The 12,075-nt window shown below is 51.2% G+C and overlaps 2 protein-coding genes across 7 annotated transcripts in view; both read right to left on the minus strand.

The window, feature by feature from the left end:
* The window catches only part of flt4 (fms related receptor tyrosine kinase 4), a 271,100-nt gene extending 265,950 nt beyond the window's left edge, over positions 1 to 5,150 (minus strand). For 4 of the 6 annotated variants that reach the window (XM_059990708.1, XM_059990707.1, XM_059990706.1 and 1 more), the window contains exon 1: positions 4,220 to 4,420. In XM_059990708.1, coding sequence (XP_059846691.1) covers positions 4,220 to 4,277 — 58 coding nt within the window. In that variant the 5' untranslated portion in view covers positions 4,278 to 4,420. Of the gene's footprint in view, positions 1 to 4,219; positions 4,421 to 4,673 lie in introns of those variants that run through there. The other 2 variants (XM_059990711.1, XM_059990709.1) reach the window with 2 other exon arrangements.
* Positions 5,151 to 9,898: 4,748 nt separating this feature from the next.
* trim105 (tripartite motif containing 105) overlaps positions 9,899 to 12,075 on the minus strand; it is a 30,409-nt gene continuing 28,232 nt past the window's right edge. The window contains exon 6 of the mRNA XM_059990712.1: positions 9,899 to 11,173. Within this exon, the coding sequence (XP_059846695.1) occupies positions 10,629 to 11,173 (545 nt within the window). The 3' untranslated portion in view covers positions 9,899 to 10,628. The remainder of the gene's footprint in view (positions 11,174 to 12,075) is intronic.

The raw sequence follows: 12,075 nt of genomic DNA on the forward strand, positions 1-12,075 counted from the left end.
CAGGTCCAACCTTCTCAGCAGCCTGGCTCTTTCCTCCAAACTTTCACTCAACCCTTACTGCTCATCCCACTTGCAAAAAAACATACCGGTCATATTACTGACTTGTTGGCACACTATGTTGATGGTGTCACTTGTGGGCGGCCCCCAGCACACCCTCAGGCTGTGTTGGCCATTGACGCAAATGATGCATTTCACTGTGTGTTTCAACGTACATGTGACAAATAAAGCTCATCTTTAACTTCTGTCTCATCTACAAATTCCTAATCTACTTATTCCCTGTAACACCAGCTCTACAATATACATTAAAGACTTTGTGTACAGAGTTACAGACACCAGCCTCCCTCCCCTCCACGGACTCTGTCTACACTTCCCACTGTCTCAGTAAAGCAGCTGGCAGAATCAAAGACCCCACCCTCCCCAGACATTCTCTCTTCCTCCTCTCTATCGGGCAGAAGATACAAAAGCCTGAAAGCACGTCCCACCAGGCCCAAGGACAGCTTCTACCCCACTGTTATCAGTGAAAGCACGTCCCACCAGGCCCAAGGACAGCTTTTACCCCACTGTTATCAGTGAAAGCACATCCCACCAGGCCCAAGGACAGCTTCTACCCCACTGTTATCAGTGAAATCACATCCCACCAGGCCCAAGGACAGCTTCTACCCCACTGTTATCAGTGAAAACACGTCCCACCAGGCCCAAGGACAGCTTCTGCCCCACTGTTATCAGTGACAGCACGTCCCACCAGGCCCAAGGACAGCTTCTACCCCACTGTTATCAGTGAAAGCACGTCCCACCAGGCCCAAGGACAGCTTCTACCCCACTGTTACCAGTGAAAGCACATCCCACCAGGCCCAAGGACAGCTTCTACCCCACTGTTATCAGTGACAGCACGTCCCACCAGGCCCAAGGACAGCTTCTACCCCACTGTTATCAGTGAAAGCACATCCCACCAGGCCCAAGGACAGCTTTTACCCCACTGTTATCAGTGAAAGCACATCCCACCAGGCCCAAGGACAGCTTCTACCCCACTGTTATCAGTGAAATCACATCCCACCAGGCCCAAGGACAGCTTCTACCCCACTGTTATCAGTGAAAACACGTCCCACCAGGCCCAAGGACAGCTTCTGCCCCACTGTTATCAGTGACAGCACGTCCCACCAGGCCCAAGGACAGCTTCTACCCCACTGTTATCAGTGAAAGCACGTCCCACCAGGCCCAAGGACAGCTTCTACCCCACTGTTACCAGTGAAAGCACATCCCACCAGGCCCAAGGACAGCTTCTACCCCACTGTTATCAGTGACAGCACGTCCCACCAGGCCCAAGGACAGTATCTACCCCACTGTTATCAGTGAAAGCACGTCCCACCAGGCCCAAGGACAGCTTCTACCCCACTGTTATCAGTGAAAGCACGTCCCACCAGGCCCAAGGACAGCTTCTACCCCACTGTTATCAGTGAGAGCACCTCCCACCAGGCCCAAGGACAGCTTCTACCCCACTGTTATCAGTGAAAGCACGTCCCACCAGGCCCAAGGACAGCTTCTACCCCACTGTTATCAGGGAAAGCACGTCCCACCAGACCCAAGGACAGCTTCTACCCCACTGTTATCAGTGAAAGCACGTCCCACCAGGCCCAAGGACAGCTTCTACCCCACTGTTATCAGTGAAAGCACGTCCCACCAGGCCCAAGGACAGCTTCTACCCCACTGTTATCAGTGAAAGCACGTCCCACCAGGCCCAAGGACAGCTTCTACCCCACTGTTACCAGTGAAAGCACATCCCACCAGGCCCAAGGACAGCTTCTACCCCACTGTTATCAGTGAGAGCACGTCCCACCAGGCCCAAGGACAGCTTCTACCCCACTGTTATCAGTGAAAGCACATCCCACCAGGCCCAAGGACAGCTTCTACCCCACTGTTATCAGTGACAGCATATCCCACCAGGCCCAAGGACAGCTTCTACCCCAATGTTATCAGTGAAAGCACATCCCACCAGGCCCAAGGACAGCTTCTACCCCACTGTTATCAGTGAGAGCACGTCCCACCAGGCCCAAGGACAGCTTCTACCCCAATGTTATCAGTGAAAGCACGTCCCACCAGGCCCAAGGACAGCTTCTACCCCACTGTTATCAGAGTACAGAACAAGCCCCTAGTACGATAAGATGGACTCTTGACCTCATAATCTACCTCATTGTGATCTTGCACCTTATTGACTTTCTCTGTAACTGTGACAATTTATTCTGCATTCTGTTTTACCTTGATGTTGCGAGATTATCTGTATCTTGGTACCAGTGACAATATAAACCATTTCAATTTATCTCACCACAGGGCAATGGCCCGCATGCTGAGAAAAAGATGACATTTTAATGCCAATATTTGGAAACAAATCATGGCAACATCTTGCGAGCTGTGAAACATCAACGAAAAACAATCAAATCGAGATCAATTTGTCCATCAGAACCCTCTCCCACATCGACCATACTCACTGTTAATTATCCCTCAAAGCCTTGTCAGCAGATTAATCCTTGTGTAACATTAGCTCTTCCTTGCCCACTTTAAGCCCCTCTGGTGGGCACTAGCAGTGGCCAACTCTTTGAGCCCATGGTTCTGGTGCTGGACCGAGACACACCAACACAGAGGTCACCGATTGCAAAAGACACAGACAGCAAGAATTGCCATTCAGTGATTATATTGCACTGAAGGATTTAATAAAAGGAGTTTGAAATGAAATCAGGCCAAAGTTGGGGTGGACAGAGAGGGCAAAATTGTTTATGTAGATCAGGGGGATTACCTACCACTTAATGTTCCCTGCTCCAGGGGACATCAACTTTCAATCCCCAGACCACCGCAATCACAATTCCTACCAAAATCACACTCTTCATACGTGACTGGGTTACCAAAGGCCAGTGTTACTCCTGTATTTTCTACACACCTGAGCGGACCAACCTTTGCTCTGACTCTGAGCAGGAAATTTTTACGTGACCAGAAAACTGCGCGGCACTTTAATAAAACTTTAGATCAAAGAAAGTTGCAGCTGCTTGACAACAAAGGCTATGTGCACGGGAGCATTTCTGTCACTGTGTGGCCATGGACCCACACAGATTAGAGGGCCAACAGCAAAACCCAACCAAATCTCCAAGGTAGCATTCAGAGGGTGGAGCAGAAAGAAGATGTTGAGGGGAGGGACAGGGCAAGGAAGGAGGGAGTGGATGGACTGGCGTGTCAGGGAATGGGAGGGGGAAGGTGTGAAAGGGGAAGAAGGATCACGGGTAGGTAGAGGGAGGAGAGGTGGAGAGAGAGTTTGAGGAGGGGAGGGAGAGAGATCTGAGGGGAGAGGAAAGAAGGGAATAGAGAGGAAAGGGGAAGAGTGGAAAGAGTTGGGAAGGACAGGGGTAGAGATGATGAGAGAGGGAGAGGAGAGGCAGAGAGTGGGGGAGGGAGAAGAAGGGAAGGGAAAGAAGGAGAGGGGGAGGAGGAGGGGTGGGAGAGGGAGGGGAGGGGGAGAGAGGGAGGGGAGGGGGAGAGAGAGGGAGAGGGAAGCTGGAGAAGAGGAGAGGAGGTGTAGGAGAGAGGGGAGTGGAGGCGTAGGGGAGGGGGAGAGGAGGGGTAGGGGAGGGGAAAGGGTGAGAGACGAGGAGAGCGGGTGAAGGGAAGAGTGGGAATGGGCAGATGGAAGGATTAGAAGGTGTAGATAGGGGCAGGTGAACGGAGAGGGGAGGAGCGAAAGTCACACCCTAGTTTGGGGTGATAACTGACTCCCCACAACTCCATTCCCTAACCCCGAAGAGTGTGACCCTCCGCTAAGGCTCCGGACAGTCCGCTAAGGGACGGTCCGGGACAGGGACACAGATCCCGGACTGACTGCGGCCGCACGGATCTCCGGCCGTCCCAGCGGACACCTGAAGCCAGGCGCCGCAGCTCCCCCAAACCAAGGAGAAAGGCGGGTCCCAGCTCTCCCCGCACCCGAATCGGCCTCGGACCGTCCTGTCAGCCGCCCTCACTCACCCCGCCCGGAGCAGGGGCAAGTCCGGAGGGCTCGCCCCCCTGGACGGGGCGGGAGGCAGCCAGCTCAGGAGATGACCAGACCCCCACCTCTCGTCCTCCGGGCGCGGGTGAGGAGCGATGTCCAAAATGTGCACCAATTTCCAAAAACACCTCCCGGCGGAGCCAGCTGGAACTGGAAGTCCGGAGGGACCCGCTACTACAGAAACCCTTCCCTCACCTGGTCCGCTCAGGGCGCCGAGCCAGAACCACAGCGGGAACCCCGGGGGTCTCTTCATTTCTGGGCGCCTGGTCCCTCGGGTTGACCACGGGTCTCGGCCGGAGAGTCCTGCGAACCGTCCGCTGTTGGCTTCAGGTGTCCGCTGTGACAACGAGAGGCCGAGTGCAGGAAACGTGCGTGTAACCACTGGCCCCCGAATGGGATGAGCTTCCTTCCCCTCCTCTCCTCTCTCTCTCTCTCCCTCTCCCTCTCTCGCCACTTCCCACCCAGAACAGGAACAGAACTCTGTTACTGGATTCAAGATAGTTTAATATCATTTCCACTAAGGAGAACGAAATAATTGTTACTCTGTGTCCGATGCAAAACAAACAAAAACACTAACATAAAGAACAGAATCGTAATAAAAGCTCCGTAAGTATAAATACGCGGTGGTTGCCCGCCGATGACAAGAAACCTGTGCAGGAGTTTGTTGTGGGGCAGTTCCATTCTCTCAACCTCAGGAGTCCGGGTCCAGTGGCACGAACAAGCGTCACAAACTGGGCTATCTGACAGGCATCTTACATCCAGAGACTGACGGTAAATATACGGCCGCGGTGGTGTTGGTCAGTCTCACTGTTTGGGGAAAATTACCGGTTTTGTTGGCCGTACCTCCGGAGATAATCTCTGTAAGTTCCATCAAATCAACCGCGCCCTGCCAATGAAGTATCCCAAATAATATCGATTGTGTGTTTTTATTATTGTGTTCATTATCGTATTGTGTGTGTTTGTGCTGTATCGGATCCGGAGTAACTCCCGTACTGGAAATGACAGTAAACAATCCGGAATCTCAAATCTCGGTTTTAAACTTAGTGTTTAACGAGATGTGACGGCGCTGAATTCCACGCAGTAATATATCTTCTTGCGATATATATTATGGTCATAAGACTCAGGAGCAGAATTGGGCCATTCGGCCCACCGGGTCTGCCCCACCATTCCATCCCAGCTGCTCTCAACCCCATTCTCCTGCCCTCTCCTCATAACCTTTGACCCCCTGACTAATCGAACCTATCAGCCTCTGCTTTAAATATACTCAATGACTTGGCCTCCACAGCTGTCTGTGGCAATGAATTCCACAGATTCACTGCCCCCGCTGAAGAAATTCCTCCTCATCTCTGCTCCAAGTGGATGTCCCTCTATTCTGAGTGTATGTCCTCTGGCCCTGGACTCCCCCACCATTGGAGACATCCTCTCCACATCCACTCTAGTGAGGCCTTTCAATATTCGGTAGATTTCAATGAGATCCCCCCCTCTTTCTTTAAGTTCCAGTGACCCAGTGCATTAAGGCAGAGTCCCACGATGTTGTGCTGACTTTATAACATATTCCAGGACCAATCTTGTCTGTCTGAACATCCTGATAACTAATTCTCTGACAGGCTCTTCTATGAAAGTCCAAACTGAAAATGTGTCCCGGTTATAAACCCAAATGCACCGGAGGAGCAGCCGGGGTGTGGTGTGAAAAGTGGCATTCATCATCAAGGGCCCTCACTGCCCAGGACATGCTCTCTTTTCACTACGACCATTGGGGGGGGAGGTACAGGAGCCTGAAGACTCACACTCAGTGTTTCAGGAACAGCTTCTTCCCCTCCGCCATCAGATTTCTGAATGGACAGCGACCCCCCGTGACAGCATGGGTTTCCTCCCACAGTCCAAAGCCGTGTCATTTAGTAAGGTCATAGGTCATGTAAATTGTCTTGTGATTATGCTAGGGTTAAATTGGTGGGTGCTGGGCAATGTGACTCGTTGGGCTGGAGGGGATTGTTTCACACTGTATCTGTAAACAAAATAAAGAGATACAAGTTACCAGCCCAAAGAGCCTGTGCCATGACCAATTAATCTCCATCGAGCCCCCTTTCAGTGTCACATCGCATTGAAAAGAAAAACGAGCCCTTGAAAATACACCATTGGATCCCACAGACAATGTGAGCAGTTCTGGTCACCTACCTACAAGAAAGATAGCAATAAGATTGAAAGAGTGCAGAGAAAATGTTCAAGGATGTTACCAGGCCTTGGGGACCTGAGTTACAGGGAACCGTTGAACAGGATGGGACTTTATTCACAACATCGTAGATTTGATAGGGGGGGATACAGGTAGGGTGAATGCAGGCAGGCTAGACTAGAATTAGAGGTTAAAGGTTAGGGGTGAAAGGTGAATTGTTTGAGGACGTGAGGGGGGTGAGAGTGAGGAACCAGCTACAGTGGAAGTGGTAGATGCGGGCTCAACTTCAACATTGAAGAGAAATGTGGATAGGTACATGGATGGGAGGGGAATGGTCCTGGTGTTGGTCAATGGGACTGGGCAGATTAATAGCCCAGTCCAGACTAGGTGAGCTGAGGGTTTGTTTCTGTTACTATGAATCCTCGAATTGGTAGATCGGATTATCATTGTCACATTTACTGAGGTCGTGAAAACATACCATCCACATTTTACACCTTGTATTGAGGTAGAACAAGGGAAAACAGTGACAGAATGCAGAAGAAAGCATCACAGTTACAGAGAGAGTGCAGTGCAGGTGGACAATAATTGGTAGATTAATAGTTTGGCATGGACCAGTTAGGTCGAAGGGCTCGGCTTCTGTGCTGTATGACTAAAGTAGTTTGTGAGGTCAAGGGTCCGATTACTTGTGCCCGAGAGCTGGTACAATAGTTTCATTACTATTGAGTGGGGTAGACGAGGGCATGTCCGGGGTGGGTGGGGTCTTTGTCATGTTGGCTACTTTAGTGAGGCAGTGAGGGTCCATGGAGGGGAGGCTGGTTTCCGTGAAGTACTGAGATCTGTCCACAACTCTTCAAGTTTCCAGATTGTTTAATGTCATTTCCAGTACACGCTGTAACAGAGTACAAAATGATTGTTACTCCCGATCCGAAGCAGCACAAAAAACAAGCACACACACTCAACACATAAATATCTACTAAAGCTACATACACACACACACATCTACATGGACATTGATTGCATATCCAAATGACACTAGACGCAGGAGTATCTGTACATAAGGTGACTCTGAAACAAAATGATAAAGTAGTGGTGGTGGGGTGGGTTAGTGTGCAGAGCATTACTGCTTGAGGTAAGTAACTGTTTTTCAGTCTGGTGGTCCTGGCGTGGATGCTACGTAGCCTCCTCTCCGTTAGGAGCGGGGAAAGAGCAATTTCCCTGTAGTTCCTTGCAATCATGGGCAGAGCTTTTGCGTATGAAGCCATGATGAATCTGGATAAACTGGTTTGCTTTAGTATCATTGGCTGAGGGATAAAAACTACCTGAGGGTGAGGGATGAAGGCGTTGACTGAGGCATGAAGACAACCCAAGGGTGAGTGATGAAGGCATTGACTGAGGCATGAAGACAACCCAAGGGTGAGTGATGAAGGCATTGCTTGAGGAAAGAAAATTACCCCAGGATGAGGGATGAAGGTGTTGACAGAGGGATGAAGACTATCTCAGGGTGAGGGACAAAGGCATTGATTGAGAGATGAAGACCACCTAGGTTGCAGAGAGGTAATCTCCACACATCGTTCAGTTAGTGATATTTTACTATCATTGAAACCGACCCAGAACCTGTAGATACACACCACCACCAGATGCAGACTTGCTCCCCTTGGTGACAACAGTCAGCAGCACTGGAGTGTCCTGGAACTTATCTGAGCTCCTCTCGCCTGAAAGGTGAACTTGCTCCACAGCCACCGCCTAACTTGCTGAATATTCCCAGCATTCTCTGATTTCTTTAACCTCTCAGATTTCCAACAGCCGCAGTTTCTGGTGCCAATATCTATTCCAGTGCAAGTTGATGCATTCACAAAGAGGACAGGCCAGTGGCTCTACTTCATTAACAGTTTGAGGGGATTTGGTACATTTCTACAAACGTACTGTGGAGAGCATTCAAAGTAAATTTATTATCAAAGTACATTTATATCACCACATACAACCCTGAGATCTATTTTCTTGCCAGTGTTCACAGTAAACACCGAGACATTTTTAAAAAAACAAGTAAAATAATAAAAATTAAATAAACATTGAGAACACAAGCTGAAGGGTCATGGAGAGTGAATCCAGAGGTTATGGGAACAGTTCAGTTTTGGGGCGAATGAAGTTGTCCCCTCTGGTTCAAAAACTTGATGGTTGAGGGGTAATAACATTTCCTGAACCTAGCGGAGTAGGTCCTGAGGCTCCTGAACCTCCTTCCTGATGTAGCTGCAAGACGAGAGCATGGCCTGGATGGTGGGGGTCCCTGATGGATGCTGCTTTCCTATGACAATGCTCCTTGTAGATGTACTCAATGGCAGGGAGGGCTTTACCTGTGATGAATCCAGCATATTCTGTTGGTTTCTCCACTCGAGAGCATGGCCTGGATGGTGGGGGTGGCTCCAGGGCACCCGATTGAGAAAAGCTGCAAACCCAGCCAGCCCCATTGCAGGCACTCACCTCCCCACCACTGAGGCCACCTTCAAGAGGCGAAGCCTCAAGAAGGCAGCACCCTCACCTTCCAGGCTTGATACGGCAACTGCTATGCCTGGGGCCACAAGAACCTGCAGAGGATTGTGGACCCAGCTTAGCAACCATAAACTTTCTATGGTGCACCGATAAAAAATGGCGAGGGTCAACGGGGACAACCCAACTTTCCTCAGGCTCCTGGGGAAGTAGAGGCGTTGGTGGACTACCTTGGTCACGGACTGGACCAGGACAGGTGTTAATGCCAAGGAACCTGAAGCTCTGAACTTCAATACTATCGATGTAGACAGCAGCGTGTGCTTTCATTTTGCTAACATGGGGGCAAAGGTCATTGTCACAGCAACTCATCACTATGCTTTCTGCCTCCTTCCTGTACTCACTGTTATTAAAGTTACACCTCAGTACAGTGTGCCATCTGCAAACTCATAGCTGGAGTTGGAGCTGGCACCTGTGTCACCGCCTGCCCTTACCCATGTGGTGGGGGTGTCACCACCTGTCCTTACTGACGTCAGGCAGTAGGTCAGGAAGTGAAGGATCCAGTTGCAGAGGGAGGTGTTAATTCTCACAGTCCCAAGGTTGGTGATGAGTTCATTTGGAAATACAGTATTGAAGGCAGAGCTGTGTCAGTAAACAACAATATAATGTAGATGTCTTTTACTATCTAGATGGCCAGGGACCTGCTTTGGCCAAAGGTCTATTTGCAGTGCGTTGAAGTTGTCTGCGAGACTGGAGTTAATAGACAATAGATGCAGAGGTAGACCATTCGGCCCCTCGAGATGACCAGCCTCTCAAAGCACTTCAGGATGGTAGATGATAGAACCACAATGCACTTTACCCTGCTTTTCTCAAGTGCTGAGGACTGTAATGCTCTTCTTAAAGTTGGTCAAAGCAGGGAGGGGGTCATGAATATCAGCAAATATCCCACTAGCTGTATCTAAGGACACAGCCAGGGACACCATCTGGGCTCGATGCTTTACAGATTCCCTACCTGCTGGTTAAAGAAATTACTCTTCTGTTCGAAATGGGCATCCTTCAATGGTTGTGCCCTCTGGTCCTAGACTCCCCCACTAAGAAACATCCTCTCTACATCTGTTACCCAGGCCATCTAACGTTCAATAGCTTTCAATGAGATCCCCCCCCCCCACCATTCTTCTAAAAGCCAAAGGAAGTCAAACTATTGAAAAATAAATTAGTCACAGTTGTGTTGGATTAATTTGATTTTTAATAATATATTTTGAGCTTGAAGCAACAATCAGTTTTTCCTTCATTTGAAATTCTTGCCTTCAGTGGGCACCGCTGCCCTCTGCTGGCGTCACAGACACAGTGCAGACCGAGTCACAGTAACACCACCAGCCAATAGGCAGTACTACACACATCAGGCTGATTAGCCTCCAGATAGGCAAGAGATTTCTGCTGCTTAAAGTGCAAGGTAATCAAAAATCCAGAATTTGCTTCATTACAGATTAGAGCAAAAAATATATAATTTGAAATGTAAGAATTCTGATTAACTGAAAAATGTGGTCTCTAGTTTCCCCCATCTGGCTGCTGCCCCCCGTCCAGGCTCATCGGCCTGGTCACTGTACGTATGCCCTGTTCACCACATCCCCTCGGTACTGGGATGTGAGCACTGAGGGGTGGGGACATCCATAGGGAGGGGGAGGCTGAGGGGAGTTGGCACCAGTGGTATTGGGGAGGGAGAGAGGGAGGCACGGGTGGGGGGGGGGGGGATGGCTGAAGAGAGTTGAAGTGGAGGCGTGGGAGTGGGGTGGTGAGTTAGCAGTGCTGGTAGGGGCCAGAGACGGAGGTATGGGGGAGCTGAGGAGAGTTGGAAGTGAGGGATGGTGAGTGGGGAGGAGATGAGTGGTGTAAATGAAGAACAGGTTTGCCCCACCACCCCATCAGGCCAGAGTGTGGGTTACGCTTCTGCCACTAGGGGCTGAAATGGATGAGTTGGAGAGGCTCGGAGTTGAGCCCCCCCTCACTGAAGCAGGTGCTGAAGAAGGGGATGAGCTTTTCTGTGAAGCTCTGGCGGAAGGTCAGCATGTGGGACATGTCATCAGCGTTGTAGAAAGAAAGGCAGCCATCTTCGTAGTCCAGGAACAGCCCGATCCTCCTGGGCTTCTTCGGGATGGGCAATCGCTTCCAGGGCAAGGTGCCCGCCCAGAACTGGTCACCGTCCCTCAGGCGGAGCGTCCAATAGCCATTGGCGGGATTTGCCCTGACCACCAACTTGCGGTCGACGGACTCCTTGGCCACCCCCAGGTCCCACTTGATCTTTCCGCCAACACCCACCTCCCAGTAATGTCTCCCCGAGGTGAAGCCCTGGGCCGCCAGCACGTTGACGCACTTATCAAAGCGCTCGGGATTGTTGGGCACCTGGCGTTGCTCGCCCACCTCCCACACGCTGGTCAGGTCATCTGAGAGTGCCAGGCTCGGGTGTGCGGTGGCAGGGTCGAAGGTCAGCTGAGCAGGGGCTGGAATTAAACAAGGGAGGGAGGGAGAGAGAGGAGGGTTGAAGAGTGAAGAGAAGGTTAGATCCATCAATACACATCCAGGTGGTGGGACAGAGCAGAGAGGCCTACCTAACGGCAACAGTAGACCATAAGACCATAAGAGCAGATAGGGAGCTATGAACACACCCCCTGCTCCTCACATGCACCCCATTATAGATGGAGCTTCACTCTGTGTCTGACCCTGGGAGTGTGTGATGGGACGGTGTGGAGGGAGCTTCACACTGTCTGACCCTGGGAGAGCGTGATGGGACGGTGTGGGGGGAGCTTCACTCTATGTCTGACCCCGGGAGAGTGTGATGGGACGGTGTGGGGGGAGCTTCACACTGTCTGACCCCGGGAGTGTGTGATGGGACGGTTTGGAGGGAGATTCACTCCGTGTCTGACCCTGGGAGTGCGTGATGGGACGGTGTGGAGGGAGATTCACTCCGTGTCTGACCCTCGGAGTGCGTGATGGGACAGTGTGGAGGGAGATTCAGTCCGTGTCTGATCCCGGGAGTGTGTGATGGGATGGTGTGGAGGGAGATTCACTCAGTCTGACCCCGGGAGTGTGTGATGGGACGGTGTGGAGGGAGATTCACTCCGTCTGACCCCGGGAGTGTGTGATGGGACGGTGTGGAGGGAGATTCACTCCGTGTCTGACCCCGGGAGTGTGTGATGGGACGGTGTGGAGGGAGATTCACTCAGTCTGACCCAGGGAATGTGATGGGACGGTGTGGAGGGAGATTCACTCAGTGTCTGACCCCGGGAGAGTGTGATGGGACGGTGTGGAGGGAGCTTCACTCAGTGTCTGACCCCGGGAGTGTGTGATGGGACGGTGTGGAGGGAGCTTCACTCAGTGTCTGACCCCGGGAGTGTGTGATGGG

This window comes from Hypanus sabinus, chromosome 15 (assembly GCF_030144855.1).
Source record: "Hypanus sabinus isolate sHypSab1 chromosome 15, sHypSab1.hap1, whole genome shotgun sequence".
NCBI lineage: Eukaryota > Metazoa > Chordata > Chondrichthyes > Myliobatiformes > Dasyatidae > Hypanus > Hypanus sabinus.